We start from the raw sequence: 21,626 nt of genomic DNA, 5'->3' as shown, positions 1-21,626 counted from the left end.
GCCAGCGAAGTCACAGTGAGTTCATCATATGATAATGTCTTTGCTAATTCAGAGCTGATGCTGATTATTTCCAGACCATATTGTGCCATAGATGAGCGCAAGTATGTTTTGACGAGCTTCATTTTAGAAAAACTTTGCTCAGCAGAGACCACAGTCAAAGGGAGTATCAGTGCTATGCATAGAGGAATCCAAAGGTTTGGGTACAACTCTTGAATTACAGAGTGCACTTTTAAGTAAACCAGTTTTTGTTATTTATTTAAGAAAATAAGTAAATTAAGAGCAGTCAGTGTAATAAAACAACGGTTAATCAGAAAATATTTTTGTGGTAATGAAAATAGACCTAAGTGAACAACAGCCTTTAAAATTATGGTTTTATTGAACAACACTGTTAAAATACATTATGTAATATACATTATATAAACAATCTACTTATGTTCATTTTGTATTATATCAAATGCCTGCAGAGGGCGACAACGGCCTGGTGATTGTTTTTTCTTATACTTTACAGCTCAAATCCTTGTTTAATATTGGCCAAACATTTAATTCAAATGTCCACTTAATCTTTAATATTTGGCCACTTTGCAATAGAAATGCTATGGCCACTGTAATTTCTGAACAAGAACGTGTGGACATCAAAACATGCAAACTCAGAGCGAGTAATCAGGTGGTGGTCAAATGATTAACGCGTTAAACACGTTTAATTAATCTCACCCATTAACTTCAATAGACAAGAATATAACGTTTCACAGGTTTGTGAACATACCTGAAAGTGAGGCACCGGATTCATCTTGTGCCTTTTTTCTTTTTCTTTTCTCAGAGCCAGACTGCTGATGTCTTTTCCCGGGCATAGTTGTACATCAATTATGATGATCATTTGCAGTCAGCCACAAACATGAGGTGGGGGCGGGGCGGATACAGATGCCATAAAATGTATTTAAAACAATAAATATTTTTGTTTATGTATATATTTATATTTGCGGGAATTACGTTTATGTTAATATTAGAATTTTTTTTTTTTTTTTTTTTTTAAGCAACAGAGATGGTATCTCCCCGGGAGTTGGTGCCCTACGCAAGATGTGTACTCTGTGTATAGGGAGTGGCGGTACTGACGGGGGCAAATACATTTTCACACAGGCCCAGTTGGTACTGGATAACTTTTATGCTTCAATAAATAGCATCATCATTTAAAACTGTATTTTGTGTTTACTCAGGTTGCCTTTGCGTCATCTTGGATTTTGTTTTAATTTCTGAAACAATTTATTATGAGATATACACAAACACAGAAGAAAAATATTTTTCATAGCACTGTAGAAGTATGACAGTCAAGGTGTCTAGAAAACCTGTGGCAGATTCTACAAAGATGCTAGTACTGGCAAATGTCCTTATAAAACTGCACAAAGTGCACTTGAGACTACTGATGCATTTTTAAAGGCAAAGGGTTGTCAACAAATATTGACCATTTAAAATAGTGACTTAATTATTCCTGTGTACTACTCTTTATAGTAGTTTTTTAAGGTGTAGAAATGTTTAATTTTATGATCTTTGAATGGCTCTTTGATTTACAGCACTTATTTACATCAACTTTTGGCAGTAAAATGCTTTATGTAATGATGCCATGATGTCAGCTGTGAACATGCAGAAGAGGCAATGTACCTATGGCAGGTGGAGCAGGCAGTTTTCTTCTCTGCTGACGTGAGGAATCCAAGGTCTGAGGCTGATCAAAATAAGTTTAAGTTAAAATACAACATGCACCCAAATATATCAAATGAAAGGGACTAAATTCCATGTGTTCTGACATTTATGGAATACTCGCTTCCCTGCAACTTGAAAAAATTGTCCCCCATTTAATTAAAACTATGTGTTTCCAGTCTTGCTCAACCAAATGTCTTGAATGAAAACAAAGGAAGCAAAATGACATTGTAGGAAATTATAGCATCAAATTGCTCTACCATTGCTCTAGTCTTTAGTTAAATAACTGTCAGACAAAAAGAAATAATTAAAAATAAGCAAACCAAAACAGACTATAAATTCAAGATTTTAACCATATTTACTTATTGTTGCATTTTTTCTACATAGCATTCCACATCTTTTTCAAAAAAGGTTATTAATATTACACACATGCTACGCTTGCGCTTTTGCTGTTTAGTCATCATTTTGTGGTTTTCAGCTCTCTGAGAGATCTGCATTTTAAAGAATTTTGTGGGTGTGACTAAATGTAAATCAGTTGTGCTGTGAACACTCTTTGGACATATGTATGAAGAAAATAAGTGTGACCAAAATTTTTTGTAAACCTGGCAGGAATATTCAAGTGTTCATGAAAATTAAATTATACAAAAAATCCAAAATTTATGAAGCAGGTATTTCCCTGCACAGTAGAAGAAAAAATTGTAGCCTAATAATTTATATACCAGCTTGGAACCCTAATATACATTATTAGGCTACATGTAGAAATCCTTTAGGAAACTGAAGCATCTAAGAATTAGCCTGTATGATTACCATGATGACTGTATATAATAATTATTATTATTTCAATAAAAAATGCATGTTTAACAAAGGCAACTGTTCCCTTAATATGACATAAACTTGTGATTAAACATAATTATATCAATAATGCTGAGAGATTTTTTGGCTTGTATAAATAGAAAGAAATATTAATAAAACTCACCTTGAGCCTGGGAAATCGCGAGCACACTGACACATTCAGGCCAGCATTTTTAAGTGCTGATATTCGTGCCTCAATGTCTGAGATCTATAGAAAAAACAGAACAGAGTGGCATCTATGTCCAGCTTTACAATTAGAACCAACTCACTACAAATGTGAAAGTACATTGTAGCACACACTGCTTCAAATTACCTTACTAATACCTGTATGTCAATTACAGATTTTGATGTATTGAAATATTTGGCACTGACATTGTTCTATCATAACCAATTAAAAATACCATCTCTATATTCTATTTACACACTCCTGAGAATGCAGATTAAGGGCAGGTGTCTAACCATGCACTCACACTAAAAAGATGCAAAGAGACAGTTCCCTTTCAAAGGGAACTTCGCCGTTACGTTTAGCATAACACTATGGGGAGCGCCTCTCGCGCGTGACCGGTATCTGAAGCGTGTGTAAAATCATGCCTCTACTTATAGGCCTGCCATGCTCAGGTGACGTGGTAATTAAGCGCGTCGTGTGATATAAATATGGCACCTGTGAACCACGCCGCCAGCCTCATTATCTTCAGCGAGATAGCATGTCTGTTGTTTGTGTAAAGAAACAAAAAGACACTTCATTTCCTCACTATCTTTTCTCAAAATCTCAGAATTTGTCTATCCCTTTAAAAAAAAAAGGAGGGGGGAAGTAAAAATAAAGGAATGAGGGTGAGAGAAAAATACGAGAGAGAGAATTCAGGAAGTGTGTTCCGGCTTGCTCCCGTTTCATCACGGGGAAAAGTGCACACTTTCTGGGTGAAGTGTCTAGGAGTGTAGCATGCGATGGCGGCCTCTAGAGGCTGCGCTTGGTAACGCCTACATTAAGCAGCTCGGCTCGCGACTCGCGCTCTTCCCGAAAGCCGAAGCGAGTTGGGTTTCAGAGCCTCGCGGATCTGGGCCGGCCGCTGCTCAGGCAGCTAGCCGTCTCAAGTTCGGGGGATCGCTTATGGATCCGGAGACGAGCGCTGCTGTATCTCTTGCTCTGTCTTCCGGGTTCGGCTCTCCGCTGGATTTTGGAGCTCGCTTCGCGACTCCTCCTTCCGCTATGGAAAGCCAAAAGGGGGAAACCCCCCCCCCCCCAAAACACATAAAAATAATAGTAATAATTCCTCTCTGCCTCCGAGGAGCCAGAAGGATGTGCTAAAAACTGAGAGCAGCATATAAAGAGCTGTTTGAAGTGATTACTAAGGCTGGATGAGCCTTTTTCTCCCCAGTGAAAGTACATCCCTCACACTGCAGAAACTCCCCTGTCTTCCAGAAGCACATAACAAAATATCAGGCTTCTGGGGGAAAACCATGCATAAGCCGTATTTATAACCACACAATGTTGGATTAATCAGCCATCGTGGGGAATGAACGGCATGGCTATTTAGCTATGCTGAAGGTGGAGGAGGTGCTTACGAGCTACCTTTCTCCATCGACGGCAGGTAATTGGGGGGCCGGCTTTGCATCCAAGCCACCGTATAAGGCCGCCGTGGTATTGGTGGGCAAGGCCTATGCAGTAGTAGTCTTGCTTGTGGGTCACTGCAGACAATGACAGTGTTGCAGGCCTACCAAGCAGACCTGCTGAGTGAGCTCGACATATGACTGCATTCAGCCAGTTCCTTCCCTGTTGTCTCGAGTTCACCTGGGCATCCACGAGTGGAGCCCGGGCCAGCACTAGTGCGTGGGAGACCCAGACGGTGGGTATGGCAGCCCGACAACCCCCGCAGACAGCCAGGGGAACCGGGTGGCCACAGTCGTGGCCTGCTGCTAGGCCTGATCTGAGAACGGTCATAAAGGCCAAGCAGGCAAAGAAGAGCGGTCCTGAGGGGCCATGGAGGGACGTATCGGGGACATGAGGTTGTTAGGGCAGGTAGCCCCCAGTGCTACTGTAGGGCCTCCCCTCGCCAAGGCGGTCCCAAGTTTTTAGTGTTCTCTGGTCAGCGAGGTGTCACAGGGCAACGAAAATCTGATGCTTTCCCTCCAATAGAATGTGGAATAGGTAACGTTACTATTTTAGTAATCCTTAATAACTATATTCTCTTACATATAGTAAAACTCTTAATTATCTCATCTGTTATTATCCTAACCTAGTTGAATATTATCCAGAGCTCACAGGCTACATCTACAATTGTAACCTATTATACTTATGGAAAAATGACATTAGTAACATTTTATTAAAGAATTATATATTTGTGGTGCAAATGTGTAATGCTCAGGCTCATCCACCTCTCACTCTAGTCTTATTGCCCAAGGTAATTTAAACACTTGTGGCATTTAAACCGTCCACTGTCTCATACATCAGTAGTGAAAAAATCATTGATTTATTCAGTGAGTTCCTTCTGTCCTCTAAATTTTCCATATTTTAATTAGGTCATTCAAACATTTTAAAATTTTAACACATTGCTGACATTTTGACAGCCAGTATCTGATCACAAACTGATCTGATGAATTGATTATGCGTTTTTCTTTTTTGCTTTTATCTACCTAACATCACAAGCAAAGCCTGTTAATTCCCATTTATCCTGAAAAATCACATCTTCAACAAGCAGAGCATTGGATCCTCCATGCAATACTGACTCATTACACACAGCTGAGAGTCAAACACACGCAAATCCTTTGAGAATGACTAGGTTGAACACTACCCAGATAAATACATTTTGTAATTGAAACATAAACAAGTAAGGACACCATAAAATGAAAATTCACACACACATTTTAAATATAATCTTCAGTATTTATGTAGCAAAGGCTCAGAGTTTTAACTGATGAAACGGAGAAACATGAAGATGTTTAGAGATGGGAAATCATCATTGAATGTTAATGGAAGATTATGGAAAAACAGCTTTGTCCTTTTAGTGATTGATACTAATGATTTGCATACAATTCATTAACTGACAAGGTGAAAAGGTCAGATTGGATTTTAGGATATCTTTAAGCAGTTTGTGATTATCACGAAAGTTCCCCATGGTTCACACACACACACACACACACACACACACACACACACACACACACACCTGTAGCTCGGACTGCTGCACTTGAGCAGCCGCATTAGCCACCTGATCCTCCAGGAAGGCCAGTTCTGTTTCAGTAGTGTCACTGCTGATGCTCCGAGCGCAGTCCTCCAGATCACTCAGTGCCCCCTCCAAGCCATAAACAGCACCTGCAGCCAAGTACACCTACACACACACACACACGACCAAGTGATTTATACTTGCACTTAATACTTGATGGCTTGCACACACTCCATAACACACAAAGAAAGTTTCCATAAACTCTTGAATTAAAAGTTCTATTACTTTGTAACCCAAAAACCATGCCTATATATATATATTTTTGACAAACTATATTAACCTCTCCTGCTCACAAATTGGTTTACCTGCTGTTTATGAATAATTTTATGTTTAGGAAACAAATGATTTATTAGCATCTCTTTCAGCCCATTTCTTTAAGCCCTTATTACTTTTATTACCTTGTGTTATTGCTCATTCTACTGGTCTTTGAACAGCAGCTGGGTCAGTATCAGTATAGAGTACCTTTGTGATCTCAGTACTTGTAATCATTTTTAAGGTTTATAAAGGTTTTTTAAAATTAGTATTATTATCGGTATATATATATATATATATATATATATATATATATATATATATATATATATATATATATATATATAACAAAATTTCTTTAAAAGTTTTAATTTTTTTTAATGCATGCCGCAAACAGTACGCATACACTGCTAGACATCCAACAGGTTTTAACGACTGTTTAATGATTTAGGAGGATTCCAGTCACTTTACTTCATTGTATAACATATTTCCTAATAGATTCTCATTCAAGAGAATGCCTGCTCAGTGCTTGTGGGTCTTGGCTTAGGAATGTCATTTTAGTTTTTAAAAGTAATATATATTTCATGACAATTTAACAGTGTGCATGAAGAACTATGAATTTATTAATGCATGCATGTGTAAATGATGAACTAATGTGTGTGTGTGTGTGTGTGTGTGTGTGTGTGTGTGTGTGTGTGTGTGTGAGACGTTACAAAGATGGATGACGGAAGCAATGGCAGATTTCAAACATTTAATAAACAAACAGACAAAAAACTGAGACACAATAACACTGTGGCAAAACTAAACATCGCCGCGTGTACAAAAGCATAGATAGACAATACGTAAGACGAGGAAGCAGTACAAAAAGTGGCTATATATAAGCGTGCTCATTAAACAGCAACATGATACAGGTGCAGGTGGTCATGTGACAATGATGTAGTATGGTGCAGTGGCTGCTGGGAAATGAACTCCAGAGTTACCTCCTTGATATATGACAGTATGTGTGTGTGTTTGTTATTCTTTATACCATGTGTGTGTATTTGAAATATTTTTTAATAACATAGATTACATAATTACATTATTTAATTATAATCACTAGCAAGGATTAAATCAACTATGAACATGAATTCTGTTCTCTACCAGAAAATCCTAAAGGAGAATGTCCGGTCTTCAGTTTGTAATTTGAAACTCAAGCGCAACTGGATTATTCAGCAAGACAATGCGCCAAAGCATAGGAGTAAATTCTAGTCCTAGAAGTAAGTAAAAGTCTGATCTCCAAGTATCAGAGGCATTTGATTGCAGTTATTGCTGCTAAAGGTGGCACAAACAGATTTTAAATTTAGGGTCAATTAGTTCTTCACATTGGTGATAGATAACTTTTTTTGCTTCAAAAATAATAAATAAATAAATAAATAAACAAATAAAACTATATTGTGTGTTTACTCAGGTTGCCTTTGTTTTCTGTTGTATTTCATTTGAAGATCTAAGAGCAGTCTGGCTCTGAGAAAAGAAAAAGAAAAAAAGGCCCAAGATGAATCCGGTGCCTCACTTTCAGGTATGTTCACAAACCTGTGAAACGTTATATTCTTGTCTGTTGAAGTTAATGGGTGAGATTAATTAAACGTGTTTAACGCGTTAATCATTTGACCATCACCTGATTACTCGCTCTGAGTTTGCATGTTTTGATGTCCACACGTTCTTGTTCAGAAATTACAGTGGCCATAGCATTTCTATCGCAAAGAAGTGGCCAAATATTAAAGATTAAGTGGACATTTGAATTAAATGTTTGGCCAATATTAAACAAGGATTTGAGCTGTAAAGTGTAACAAAAACAATCACCAGGCCGTGGTTGCCCTCTGCAGGCATTTGATATAATAGTTTAGTTTAGTTTATTGAGTTATAAAGCATATTTAAAACAACAGATGTTGAAACCAAAGTGCTGTACAAGAAATATAAAACAGAATTAAATTAAATTAAAACAAATTAAAAGAGTAAACAAAACCAAAGAAAAGAGCAATGAAAAATTTACACCCTCAATTAAAACAAAGAATTAAAATGTCTTCAAAGAGGATTTAAACACAGAAACAGAAGGGGAAGATCTAACGTGGAGAGGAAGACTATTCCAACGCCTAGGAGCAGCCACGGAGAAAGCCCGGTCACCTTTAGCCTTAAAACGTGAACGAGGAACTGAGAGTAATAATTGACTAGATGATCAAAGGGGTCTTGAAGCAGTGTACGGGATGAGAAGATCACAAATATACTGTGGAGCAAGTCCACGCAAAGCTTTAAAACAAAAATCAAAATTTTAAAATCAACACAGAACTTGGTAACCAGTGAAGAGAAGCGAGCACAGGTGTAATGTGCTCACGTGTTTTAGCGCCAGTCAGTAATCTGGCTGCCGCATTTTGTACAAACTGCAAACGATCAGTAGTTGTTCTGGGCAAACCCAGATAGAACAAATTACAATAGTCCAACCTAGATGTTACAAATGCATGAATAACAGTTTCGAGGTCCTTCTTGGAGAACATTATCTTGATTTTAGCAATAGATCTTAACTGAAAGAAACTGCTTTTTACCACAGCACTAATCTGCTTATCAAAGTACAGTGTGGAGTCAAAAATGACACCAAGGTTTTTGACACAGTCGTGCACATTAGAAGAGAGGGGCCTAAACTCACTTACGATGTCAGAGGACAGAGCTGATGGACCAGAGACGATTTTGGTTTTGTCATTGTTTAGCTGTAGAAAGTTCATGTCCATCTAGCGCTTAATGTCATGCAGACAGTCAAAAAACTAGACACAGAGCAGTTCTTATTTTTCAAAGGAAGATAAAGCTGAGTGTCATCAGCATAGAAATTATATGATAAGTGGTGTCTCTCAATAATATGACTTAGAGGAAGCATATATAGAGAAAAGAGAAGAGGACCCAAAATGGAATCCTGGGGAATACCATAGGACATTTGAGCACAGGATGAGAAACACTTCCCTACATTAACAGAAAACGTTCTCTCCTTGAGATAAGAGGCAAACCACTCCAGCACACGCCCCTGAAACCCAGCTACAAGACCAAGTCTTTGCAAAAGTATATCATGATCTACTGTGTCAAATGCTGCACTCAATTCAAGAAAGATTAAAATACAGCAAGAGCCTGAGTCAAGAGTAAGTAGGATATCATTGGTAACCTTCAACAAATCAGATTCGGTACTGTGAAGTTCCCTGAAACCGCACTGAAATGAATCAAAAATACTAAAAGCACTTGCTTATGAAGAAATCTGAGAATAGATAACTTTTTCCAAGACTTTTGAAATGAAAGATAGTTTGGAAATGGGTCTTATTCATGATATGCTGATCAAGATGATGCTTTTTTAATAATACATAATGAGCATAAGTTGATTGTTTATATTATGTATATTACATAATGTATTTTAACAGTATTTTTCAATAAAACCATACACTTACTTGCTTTTGATACTTTATTTGACCCAATTATTATTTCTTCATTCTTGTTATTATATATCGATTCGTCGCTGTTGGACTAAAATCTTGTATGTCCAAAACTTATTTTTCAGGAAACTAAAAACCTTTATTTTTAAAATAATTTCCAACGGAGTTACGAGATTTAACACAAACTCTTTTAATGCTTTTCATTGGTTAAATATTTGTAAAACCCACTGACAGACGATTGACACCATTGACAAATGGTGACAAATAGCATTGATTTATGAAAAAAATTTAAATGATGAAATATGGCAATATGAGGTTTCCACCCAACAGTAACAATATGTATTTTAAGTCATTTTAAAGGCTGTTGTTCACTTAGGTCTATTTTTATTACCACAAAAAAATTTATCTGATTAACGGTTGTTTTATTGCTCTTAATTTACTTATGTTTTTTAATAACTAAAAATGGAGTCTGCAAAACTGTTTGTGGCAATTGTAGTCCTAAAACTATCAGAGCAATGATTGTCTTAGCCATCTTAGCATAACTGTTCATATGAATTGAGGTCCAAAGCCATCTTTATGGTTTTTAAGTGGTACCATGCTCAGTAATCTCAATGATCTTTAGAATGCACCATGTGGGGCCATCCTCAGCAGCAGCATGTGATTTCTAATTGATGAGAACTCCAACCAGAAGTAGGGCATCAGGATGGATCAGTCAGATCCGGAGAGCAGAAGGGTCTCAGTACTTATATATGGTTAACTTATGTTATATACTTAATGATAGTTAGGTTAAACACACATTAATAGACTTTATTTCACATTAATGAACTAAAAAAAAAAAAAATCTCAATTTACTATTCAAGAAAGTGTAGGTTTCACATCAGTGCATCAGTAAGTGGCACAACTGTCAATCATTCTGGATTCATATGTTGATTGGCAGATCTAATGTTTTTATTAGAGAGAAAACTGAAGACTGGTCTTTTGGCATATTTTTGTGTTCAGCTGTTAAAAGGCAAAACAAAATGCCTAAAGTTTGGCAGGTCTGAAATGGTCACTTAGAAATCTATATTTTTATTTTTCATCACACTCATGCCCTATCTACTATTGCTTCATCCCACAGTTTGAATACCTCTGCTGTTCCTTTATCTCAATCTTTTATCCTCACACTAAACATGCTTTGTTTTTTTAATTTACTTATTTCACTATATTTGACTTAAGCCTTACATTCTCCTCCATCTTGGTAAGATGCTGGTCCAGTTTTCTGCTGTCTGGGCCAGAAGAGAGTGGTGTCCCAGCTGGGGACTCATGGGAGTCATGACCTTTGCCTTCCGCCTCCCCGATTAATTCCTCTGTGGCATTTAGGACCTTCAGAACCTCTGTGGTGATACTGCATAGGGAAGCGGCTGAATACATCTGTCATACACACACACACACACACACACACACATCCATGCATTAACAAATTCATAGTTCTTTGTGCACACTTTTAAACTGTCATGGAAGTATTATTTTTAAAAGCTAAAAAAAAACATTTCTCAGAACCACAAGCACTGAACAGGCATTCTCTTTAGCTTGTGAAGTCTTTTAGGACTCTCACTCATTTAGACAAGCACCACTCATTTATACAACACAAAAATGCACATTTACACTCATCGATCTTCATGCTTAACCTACGGGCTTCAATTAGGTTTGTGAAAACACAAAAGGGGATTAACAAAGCTTCACAGGAGCTCTTACACATTTAGTGATGCAGTGCGAGGGAACAAAATAACTTCAATCCCACGCATGAATAAACACATAAGTGCAGGTACACATGTAAAGCAGCAGTACATCAACACTGATGCTAGCACCCCTCACTTCATACACATACTGTACATCGATAAGGCACAAATAAGTGCTGCCCACATTATTCTAAGAAGTGTCTGAATGTGAGTATCAAGGGGAAGAGTCATCCTGTACTCCTTTCAACAGGCACCAAGACATCCCAAAACACATCAAAGTCATATTAGGTTTGATTAATCCAACAAAATCAGGGGTCCATTAAGAAAGTGACTAAGACAGATGGAGAGCACCATGATGTTGAAGATCACTTCAGATGAGAGTGAAAAACAGAGACACAGAGATGTATGATGTAACCCAGTGATCAATTAATGGTAGCCTGAAGCTTTGATCCATAGAAGTGAAGCCTTCTCAAAGGACAAGAGTAGAGTTATGAAAGTAAATGTGGTCATGTGTGTTTGTGTGTTCATGTCAAAAAAGAGCCCTGGAGGCACATTTGTGAATAAAAGTAGCGTCTCCTTTCAGCTAATATTTTTAACATCTAAATAAAACCAGAATGGGTGTACTACTGTTGACTCAGCCACAAAGACACATGCAGAATCATATACAAAAGCACACATACGTATAACAAATGTGCTCCCTTTGGATTAACTGACAGATTTAATTTATGATGAACATGGTAACACTATACTAACAAGCACTATTAACAAAATTTATTAACCAAATTAAAAAACAACTTCCCTATAAATAAGCTGCGAGTTTATAGACCAATGAGTATTTTTCATAGAATGCTACTGGGTTATCTCTCACCACTTCCTCTCCCTCAGCATTTTCTTCCTTGAATATTCTACGTTCCTCACCAACTAGTGTGCAGACAAATTAATGAGTGTTTTCGCCTGTGTGTTGCTAAGCGTGTTAGTTCATTTACGGTAGTTGGTTGCAATCAATGTTATTTAACGATGTCTGTGTCTCTCTGTACACATTAACGTCTGTATAGTAGACATGGCTCAGGTGATGTCCCTTACCTACACCATAGGGACCCTATAAAGAAGCCAGAGCATGCCCCTGAAGGGCAGGGGCTGGCAACAAGCAGTTAACCGACAAAACTTTTAATAATTGGACAATGTAAATCCCTCGTGTGTGTAGGTGGGAAGGATGTCTCACCAGACAGGCGACATTTTACAAAGCTTTGTGCTTCTTTACTTTTTTTTTTTCTTCAAGAATTTTTCAGCGTTTTCTCACTCACAGACAAACAGAGAGGGGCACAACAAAAAATAGAGAAAAAAAGAGAGCAAAACATACAATTTTGAATAATAAACCAAGGGCTAGAAGAATATGAAGTAGAGACGGGAGACAGGAGACAATTAGAGAGGAAGTGTGAAAAGGAGTGGCACACCTTTAAGTGGGATGGAAGGTAGAACAACATTATCATAATGGGAAGAAGGCAAAGTGCAAACAAAAAGACAAAAAAGAGGCACAAATCAGAGGTGTATAGGATGGGAAGGAGGGAACAATTGGTGCAGTGCAGGGTCTGGTAGTGTTCTGGTACAGGTTTACATGAAATTTCAATGTGTGTGCCAGTGATCTCACATGGGCTCCACTGTTTTGGTGGTATTTTTAGAATCCAGTCTCACGGAAAAAAAGATTTAGCATACAACTTATCTGCAGGACATTCTATACGTTGAACAGCAACCATCTGGCAAGAGGATACAATGCATAGCAACATATACATATACAGCTTTCGCCTGAATGCTCTGTGTGCCATGTTCTGCACCAACGTATCAGTATGAGCCCACTACTCTACAAACATCAACTACTGTAATTTCATTAATCCCTATCAGACTTGCCATCCAGGTGATGGGACAAATTTGTATGTTGTCTTTAGGGTCATGTTGCTTCTTAAAAAAGACAGATGCAGTCCCATCCTGGGTGTACTCCTGGGATACAGATCTGAAGATAAATGAATGTATGAATGAATGAATGAATGAAGAGAGTTGCAACTTAACTGAATGAAATTATAATGGACTAACCAGCAAGTCCTTGTTTGTCAGTGTGGATGGTGTAAATGTTTATTTTGTTGCTTGGGGCACTGCTTGCACTACAGTTTTTATATCATAGTTTTATATTTTTGTAGACTTGGTGGTGCTGGATAAAGTAATAATGTACATATTCTATCCAGTGACTTCTATGACAAAGACTTTTAAAAAATGGGAAACTTGTCTGTGCTGACTTTAATGGGACAACTTAAAGTCAAATTTTTTTTAATAAAAGTAATTTTCTTCATAGTTTTTGAAGGAAAGATGACTTTTGTAGTCATATATAGTACATAAACATGTATATTTAGTGGGCTTCTCCAATAACAAAAATTTTTATTGGCGATTTAAGTCTTGTTGGCCTAGTAATGAATATCCACAGATATTTCTGGTCAGATGTTGCTCATTGGGTCGAATCAATTGTCTAAATGCAAAATACAACAGTACGAGCAGAAAGGCTAAATAGCAGGGCTGAAAGTGTTAATTTATTAATCTACACTATACATGGTAGAATTAAGACCTTACAAATATTGAAGGAAATTACTTATGGCCAAGGACAAGTAAAAATTACCCCAAACTATATTCTCCTCCTCCCTTGTGTTGCAAGTGGTCACATGACATGCACTTCCTGTGGATTTGCACTTCTATGTCAGATGGGAAGTTGAAGTGTAGGTTATTGGAACACAGTGATTTAAAAAAAAAAATACCCTTGGGGAAAGTGGCCTAAAATGGAATAAACACTCTTTTGCTTTCACCAATTGATGTAGTACTTAGAGGAGTGTATCTGAAATAGATGGTGTGTGGAAGAGACTTGACCCACAGATTCGGGTTCAGGGCTTTTCATGCTTACCTCTGTTGGAGATGTTTGATCCTCTGGGTCAGAGGGGGTGCTGTGGCTGTGTGCTTCTGATCTTTTTTCAGAGCCTCTCTCTGAGTTGCTTCGCTGTAGCAACCCTCTATTTACCCTCTCTTCAGTCATATAATGTCCTTTCTCGCTGTGTTCTTCTTCTTCCACACTCTTCTTTACATCCACCCCACCCTCTTTTGCTTTCTCGAAACTTATTGTCACTTGCTGTGTTTCACTCTCTTGTAGGTCTCTTATCATTATAAGCCCATTGACTTGAATTATGGTGTGTGGCTCTATTTCAACCGACTTCACTTTTTCTGATTTTCTTTCATTCTCACTTTCTGTTTCCACTTGTCTGACTTGCCAACTCCTTTCGACTTGTCTTTGTCCCTCCATTTTTTGTTGTCTGTCCCAATCTTGTTTCTCCATTTGTCTCTCTACACCATAATTTCCTTCTCTTTTCTGGTTTCTCTCTCTATGTCTCTGCCTCACCACATCACTTTCCTCACACTCTCTGCTAATCTGTCTTTCTATCCATCTTTCACTCAGTCTCTCCATTTTCCTTTTTTTGTTCTCCAGCTCTATTTTGCCATTGCTCTCTTTCTGTGCCTCATTCTTTCTCTCTCTCTGTCTTACTCTATCACTTTCTTTCACCCTTTCTCCATCACGTCGCCTATCAATGACTTTTCGGATTGACTCATCATCTGATGAGGTCGATTCCTCCTTACTGATTTGATCAACCAGTTCAGAGAGTTTTGACCTCAGTTCATGGTCCAAAGTGTCATTTTCAGATTGGTTATGAATCGGTGGACTGGGGAGAACAGGGTTAGAGGCTACTGTGTTCTTGTATACAAATTCAGGGATCATGGCAGTGGAGGTCACGTGGTTGGGTGGGGTCAGAGTGTTTGGAGATTGATAGGTGGGGAGTGGAAAAGATGATGGAGTCTCCTGGCTTTCCTGTCGTTTCATCATCATGGTGTTGAGCAGTAGAGTTTTGTTCTCCTAGGTATGCACAGAGAATAAAGTTAGTTTAGCCTGCGCGTGAAAGAATGACCAAAATTCTAACTTAAACCCCCTTAGGGTTTTTACTCCTAGCATCAGTGATGGCTGTAGATAATGTATTCTGTGCTTTTATTCTAATTTGAAGTAAAGCAATTACTTCAATAAAAAAAAGAGATGGAAACTAGAGAGAAAGAGATCAATAAATATTCACCAATAGGGCACCTTTAATTTGTCCGAAATATTGTAGTAGTAGCAAAAGCAGGGTGTTCTAAAAAAGCTAGGAAGTGAAGCTCATGGGGAAATGTTTTAATAAGTCTGAATTAAAGCAGTGTATTTTATGCATCACTCTTTATTGCACTTTGTTTCTTATAAAGTATAAAGCCCATGACCCCCACGTTTACCACGGTGTCAACCATGAGCCTGTGCTTCCACCTAGTGGTGTGAAAAAGTCAGTCACAATAACAACCTCAATCTGCAGCTATGGTTTATGGCCTTAAAGTCATAGAACTCTTCTCATGCTCTTATTCCTGATTCAGTTCACAAACTAACTATACACTAGGACATTAACCCTCAATTGTGAGGCACTTTGAATGAGGTGCCTGTAAAATGTAAATGTAGGACTGTCAAAGAGAACCACTAAAGGAATGATAAACCAAAAGGTTACATATTTGAAGTACTGTGTGGCATTTGTTACAAAATTGAGTAATGGCTACGTAAGTAATGGTTAAGTAAGCATTAGCTTTCTCACTGTTAGATACCTCAAGTAATGTGAAAATGTTGTGTACAATTTTGTAAGGCTGGGACCAGGTTCAGATTCCAAACTTGTTGCTGAGGGATGGGTCAGGCTTACACAAAACATTCTGAGCATATGGTTGGGTTACATTCAAAATTCCAGGCCTGATTAAAGGCTCCAGAATAATTTTCTTCTGTACACTGTATTTAGGATATATGCGTGATTACCACAGACCATAATATCAACACATTTCCCTGTGCTAAGAAAAGAACAGAAAAAGTTTTTTGCTTAAATATCAGTTATAGTGAAAGTCTACATGATTATGTGAAATAATGCCAATTCTCTCACCTCTGTATACAGTGCACTATGCCCACGGTTATGTTCAGCTGAGTCGCGTTTGTTCCGCTTCTTACGCCGCAACCTTCGGATCTGCTCGGCTTGCTCCTCCCCCTCGCTGCTGTCCCCTACCACCTGAGGGTTAAAATTCACATCCAGCATACCAAGCCTTGGTGTGTGTGACGGCTTAACAGCAAGTCTGTAGTGCTCATAGGGCATGTAGGGAAGGAACGGTTTAGGTGAAGCTTTGTTTCTCTGGGTGTCACTGTGAACAGGGACGTGTGTTTGAGTAGAGGGAGCTATAGAGTTCTCAGAATCTGAGTTTAGGGTCTCTGTGTTGGTGAAGTGACCCGAGGAGGGTGAGGTTATAGGTGGATTGTGCTCTGTGTCACGCTGAGAGTCTGATGACCGTGTTTCTTCGGAGAGACGTTGGCGGAACTGCAGCAGTGCAAGCCCCCAGCTATCACATTCTGCTCCATCCTCTGAATCTGACCCCATCTCGTCGTATGCTGAAACCACGCCAGACTCCTTCTCTAACACACTGAACACCAAGCTCTTCCTTTTGGTTAGCAGGCTCGGCCGGGAATGCTGGGAAGTCTGTAAGGCAATCCAGTTCCCATCCGGAGACTGTAGCACAGATGAAGCACCTACGCAGACAGAAATATACTATAGGGACCAAATGTCTGTTCCCTTGTTTACTTTCCATTAGGACTACTTTGTCCTAAAAAAAAGTTACTCTGGCTTACTGAAATAGTGATGATAGTGCGAATTCATCAAGGACTGTTATAACTGAGTAAATATCAGGCACTCATTTTTAAGAAATGACGAGATCTAACACACATATGCTACTGTATAAATAAAATGTACAATGTTTTAGAAAGTGCCATCTGAATATTTAGATGTATTAAAATGTATTTAGGTATGTTAAATGGCATGTTTTAAATCATGTATCTCTATTTAACAATTTTGATAAATTGTCAAATTAAAAGTCAACAAAATCCAACATTTTTTACCTTACTGTATATACACAGTCATAATACTGTATCTAATTTTTGAGTGGATTAAATGGAAATGACTTATAGCACTCTATTAACCTAAAGAACCCATGAAAGTGTTTTTGTATCATGTCAGAATGCTGTCACAAGTACTTGTGGACTGTGTGAAATGGCATACTGGACCATTTCTCCAGATCCATATTAATTTATGCAACTGTTTAGTATAAAGTGTGTGTGTGTGTATGTGTGTATATGTATATATGTGTGTGTGTGTGTAAGAAAGAGAGAGCTCACTGGAGTTGTCCAGACGGTCCACATTTTTCCAACCCAGTATGGATGCTCGTGACTCTCTCCGCAAAGATGAGTAAATACTTGGCTCTGGTTCTGCAGCTTCAGACACTTTGTCTGCTTCAGGGGTTTTGTCAATGGACTCGTCACTAGTCAGGGATAATGCTGAATGGGACCTCTAAAGTAGACAAACATACAAAAGAATATAATTAACCAGTGTTACACTTTGGTTAACTGTTTGTTTGTTTGTTTTTTTGGGGGAAGGGGGGTTTCGGTCAGGGGTGGGAGAGTCACTGCAATCAGCAGGTGGAAACGATAAAATTACACGGCAGGATACTTACATTTTAAATTATTACTGATAATATTAGCTTTAGATTAGATTTCTTAAATTATAATTCTAATAGGGTGTTCGGTGGTTTAGTGGTTAGTATGTTCGCCTCACCCCTCCAGGGTTAGGGGTTTGATTCCCGCCGCTGCCCTGTGTGTGGGGGTTTCCTCCAGTTTCCTCCACCAGTCCAAAGACATGCGTGGTAGGCTGACTGGCATATCCAAATTGTCTGTAGTGTATGAATGGGTGTGTGAATGTATATGTGGTAGACCCTGTCCAGGGTATACCCCGCCTTGCACCTGCTCCCTGGGACAGGCTCCAGGTTCCCCACGACCCTGTAGGATAAGCGGTATAGAAAATAGATGGATGGATCGTATCTGTAATGATTGTATTTAACTCAGTCCGAAAATCCATACCGTAATTCTCCTCATTGAACTGAGTGTTTTGATATATATCACATGTCTATATTGCTGTAGTTTGTGATTCCATTTATTTTGGGGATTAACATGCAGGTGACCTCACATGACCACACTAGAAAACTCATAATGCAATTCTCCTTATTGAGCCGAGCGCTTTGATATGTCACATGTCTATGTTGCGGTAGTTTTGTGATTCCACTTACAGCACCAATTTCGAAAAAGTTGGGACAGTATGGAAAATGAAAAGAAAAAAAAAACAAACAAAAAGAGTCATCTGAAAATTCAATTCAGCCTGTACTATATTGAAAACACATTATTAACACATTATTAACACATTATTTGATGTTTTACTTTGTGAATTTAATTTACTTTTGAAAATATACACACATTTCAAATCTGATGACTGCAACACACTCCAAAATAGGTGGGACAGCTGACTGTTTACCACTGTGTAACATTAACTTTTCTTTTAATAATACTTATTAAGCGTTTGGGCACTGAAGACACCAGTTGGTTAAGTTTAGCAAAGCAGAATTTTTCCCCCATTCATCCATTATGCATTTCTTCAGCTGCGCAACTGTACGGGGCCTTCATTGCCTTATTTTGCGCTTCATAATGCACCACATATTCTCAATCAGAGAAAGGTCAGGACCATGCTAGTACCCGCACTCTCTGCTTACAAAACCATGCGCTTGTAATCCGGGCAGAATGTGGTTCGGCGTTATCCTGCTCTGGATGGCAGCATACGTTGCTCCAAAATGTCTACATATCTTTCTGCATTAATGCTGCCCTCACAGATGCGCAAGTTACCCATGCCATGGGCACTGACACACCCACATACCATGACAAACGATGGCTTTTGGACCTGACGCTGATAACAGCTTAGATAGTCAATTTCCTCTTTGGCCCGGAGAACACGACAGCTGTTTTGTCCCAAAATTATTTGAAATGTTGACATGTCAGACCACAACATGTGATTCCACTGTGCTACTGTCCATCTCAGATGAGACCGAGCCCAGAGAAGTGGGCGGAGCTTCTGGACAGTGTTGATGTATAGATTCTGCTTTGCACAGTAAAGCCTTAATTTGCATCTGTGGATGCAGTGGCGAATGGTGTCGACTGACAAAGGTTTACCAAATTATTCCCAAGTCCATGTCTGGATATCCATTACACACTCATGACGGTTTTTAAGACTTTTAATTATATTGTGCACTGTAGAAGGTGAAATGCCCCAAATCCTACCGATTTGTCTTTGGGGAATGTTGTTCTCAAAGTGTTGGATTATTCGCCGATGCATCTTTTGGCAGACTGGTGAGCCTCGACCCATCCTTGTTCTTGAAGGACTAGGCCTTTTTTGGAGGCTACTTATATACTATGATTAGACGATTGCCTCACCTGTTTCACATCACCTTCTTATTTCAACTTGTCACATCGCTATTAGTCCTAAATTGCCCTTGTCCCAACTTGTTTGGAACGTATTTCATGCATCAATTTCAAAATAAATGTTTACCTTCAAAAAACTATATGGTTGATTAGGTAAAACATCAAATACCTTGTCTTTATAAGTTTGTTTTAAAAAATACAAGTCAAAGTACATTTACAAATCATTCCTCTTTGTTCATTCCTCCTTGTGCCAGTAGTTGTAGAGTTGTATAGATAGATAGATAGATAAAGAGAGAGAGAGAGAAAGCGAGAAAGAAAGAGAGAGAGAGATGAAGTGAGAGTGTCTGTTACAGGTACACTGACAAAGTGAGAGGGAGAGAAGAGCCATGTGCATCCAGGTGTGTGTGAGTTTTGACAGTTGGAGTATGAATTCTTGAACATTCCGAGCCACTTAGAAAAGATATAGCAACACTATAGAACAGTCTGAAGGTCTGTTCCGAGTTTGGTGCATGTAGCTTTAAAGGTCTAGGACTAATTAGAGTCAGAAAATTTTGTCTCAGAAGAATAACTAGATAGGTAAAGTTCGTCACGAGAAACTTTGATGTTGGCTTGAGAAAGCAAGTCTGAATGATAGACAGAGTGCCAATAATTATAGAGTTGATTAGATAGATAGCTAGAGTGCTAATACCTGTAGAGTTGATGTCACTAGAATACCCATAACGCAATTCTCCTCATTGAGCTGAGCATTTTGAAATGTCACGTCTATACTGCGGTAGTTTTTGTAATTCCACTTATTTTATAGATAGACAGATGGATAGAGAACACAGCTAATATTATTCCTTAAATGCAGCAGTTATCATAGCGTTAGCTCACTTGCCAGCGAACATGGCTAATGTCATGCTTTACACACAGCGGTCAACGTAGCGTTAGCTGGCTTGCTAGCAAACACAGCTAATTTCATTTGTTCGTTTGTTTTGCTCCCGTTTTCGCAGTTTCCCCTACTAAAGGGGAATGCTCGGAAGTGCAGCGAATGTCCAAAATAAAACCAACTTTACCACGGTATGTTGCAGGATGTTTTGCCATTCAGTCCAACTGAGAGGGCATGTTCTGGGGGGAAAGTGATATCAGTGCATACCCTCTATGACTGAATACATTGAAGTGGGTGAGCAGGATATTTTTCTGCAGCTGGCGTTACAATCAGCCGTCATGTTTTAAAATTATTATTTAAAATTTAAAATTATATAAATGATAATGATAATGAATAGGAAAGCCTATTTTCAGATGTATCTACTATAATCTAACTCATCAGATAATGATTTATCATGATGCAAGCATGTAAATATGCAACCAGAATCTCAACGGAATTTTTCCAACATATTGTGGAAGAATTGAGGCTGTTTTGAGAGCAAAGGGAGGTCCTACTGAGTATTAGTTTAGTGTTCCTAATACAGTGCTCTGTCAGTGTATATGAGTATGTCTGAGGCCACATCTACACATATGTATATTTTTGGAAACATAATTTTTACCCTTCCATTATAAAGAAACTCCTGTTCTCATTAACAATGTTTTCAAAAATATCTCTGTCCACATGAAAACAAAAAAAAAATGATTTGAAAATGCTCATATTAGCAAGCCAGTCCATTGATAATATAACAAACATGAGGACTGATATCTGTGGACTGATGATGAGGTAGAACTACTGCTTAGGAGTACACTTGAGTGTGTTCAACCCTGGGTCTTATCCAAATTCTCAACTAACATAGCAGTTTGTCTCGTGTCATGTTCTGTCTCCACAATTAAGATGTAACAATGTTACGAGATAAGAAATTACAGACAACAAAATAACCTATTCAGTACCACTGATAAATGGAGTCCTAGCACATTCAGAACACATGCAAAATCACAATGGGTATGGGCAGGTTGATGTAGGGGGAAAAACATTTTCTTTTCCATCCACACAAAAACAGTGAAAACAGAATTTTCTAAATTTTCTACACCTTGGTGGGTGTTGTCAAAAAGCTGGAGAAAA

General features: G+C 38.4%; 1 protein-coding gene across 2 annotated transcripts in view; it reads right to left on the bottom strand.

The window, feature by feature from the left end:
* myripb (myosin VIIA and Rab interacting protein b) overlaps positions 1–21,626 on the bottom strand; it is an 83,440-nt gene that overhangs the window by 6,124 nt on the left and 55,690 nt on the right. Inside the window, exons 9-15 of one of the 2 annotated variants that reach the window (XM_053611462.1) lie at positions 17,474–17,645; positions 16,197–16,831; positions 14,117–15,115; positions 10,679–10,867; positions 5,706–5,867; positions 2,666–2,749; positions 1,654–1,714 (exon numbers count right to left, since the gene is read on the bottom strand). In XM_053611462.1, coding sequence (XP_053467437.1) covers positions 1,654–1,714; positions 2,666–2,749; positions 5,706–5,867; positions 10,679–10,867; positions 14,117–15,115; positions 16,197–16,831; positions 17,474–17,645 — 2,302 coding nt within the window. Of the gene's footprint in view, positions 1–1,653; positions 1,715–2,665; positions 2,750–5,705; positions 5,868–6,557; positions 7,515–10,678; positions 10,868–14,116; positions 15,116–16,196; positions 16,832–17,473; positions 17,646–21,626 lie in introns of those variants that run through there. The other variant, XM_053611463.1, reaches the window with a different exon arrangement.

Source organism: Ictalurus furcatus, chromosome 23 (assembly GCF_023375685.1).
Source record: "Ictalurus furcatus strain D&B chromosome 23, Billie_1.0, whole genome shotgun sequence".
Taxonomy (NCBI): domain Eukaryota; kingdom Metazoa; phylum Chordata; class Actinopteri; order Siluriformes; family Ictaluridae; genus Ictalurus; species Ictalurus furcatus.
The sequence above is the reverse complement of the archived record's forward strand: the minus strand, read 5'-3'. Positions and strand labels throughout refer to the sequence as shown.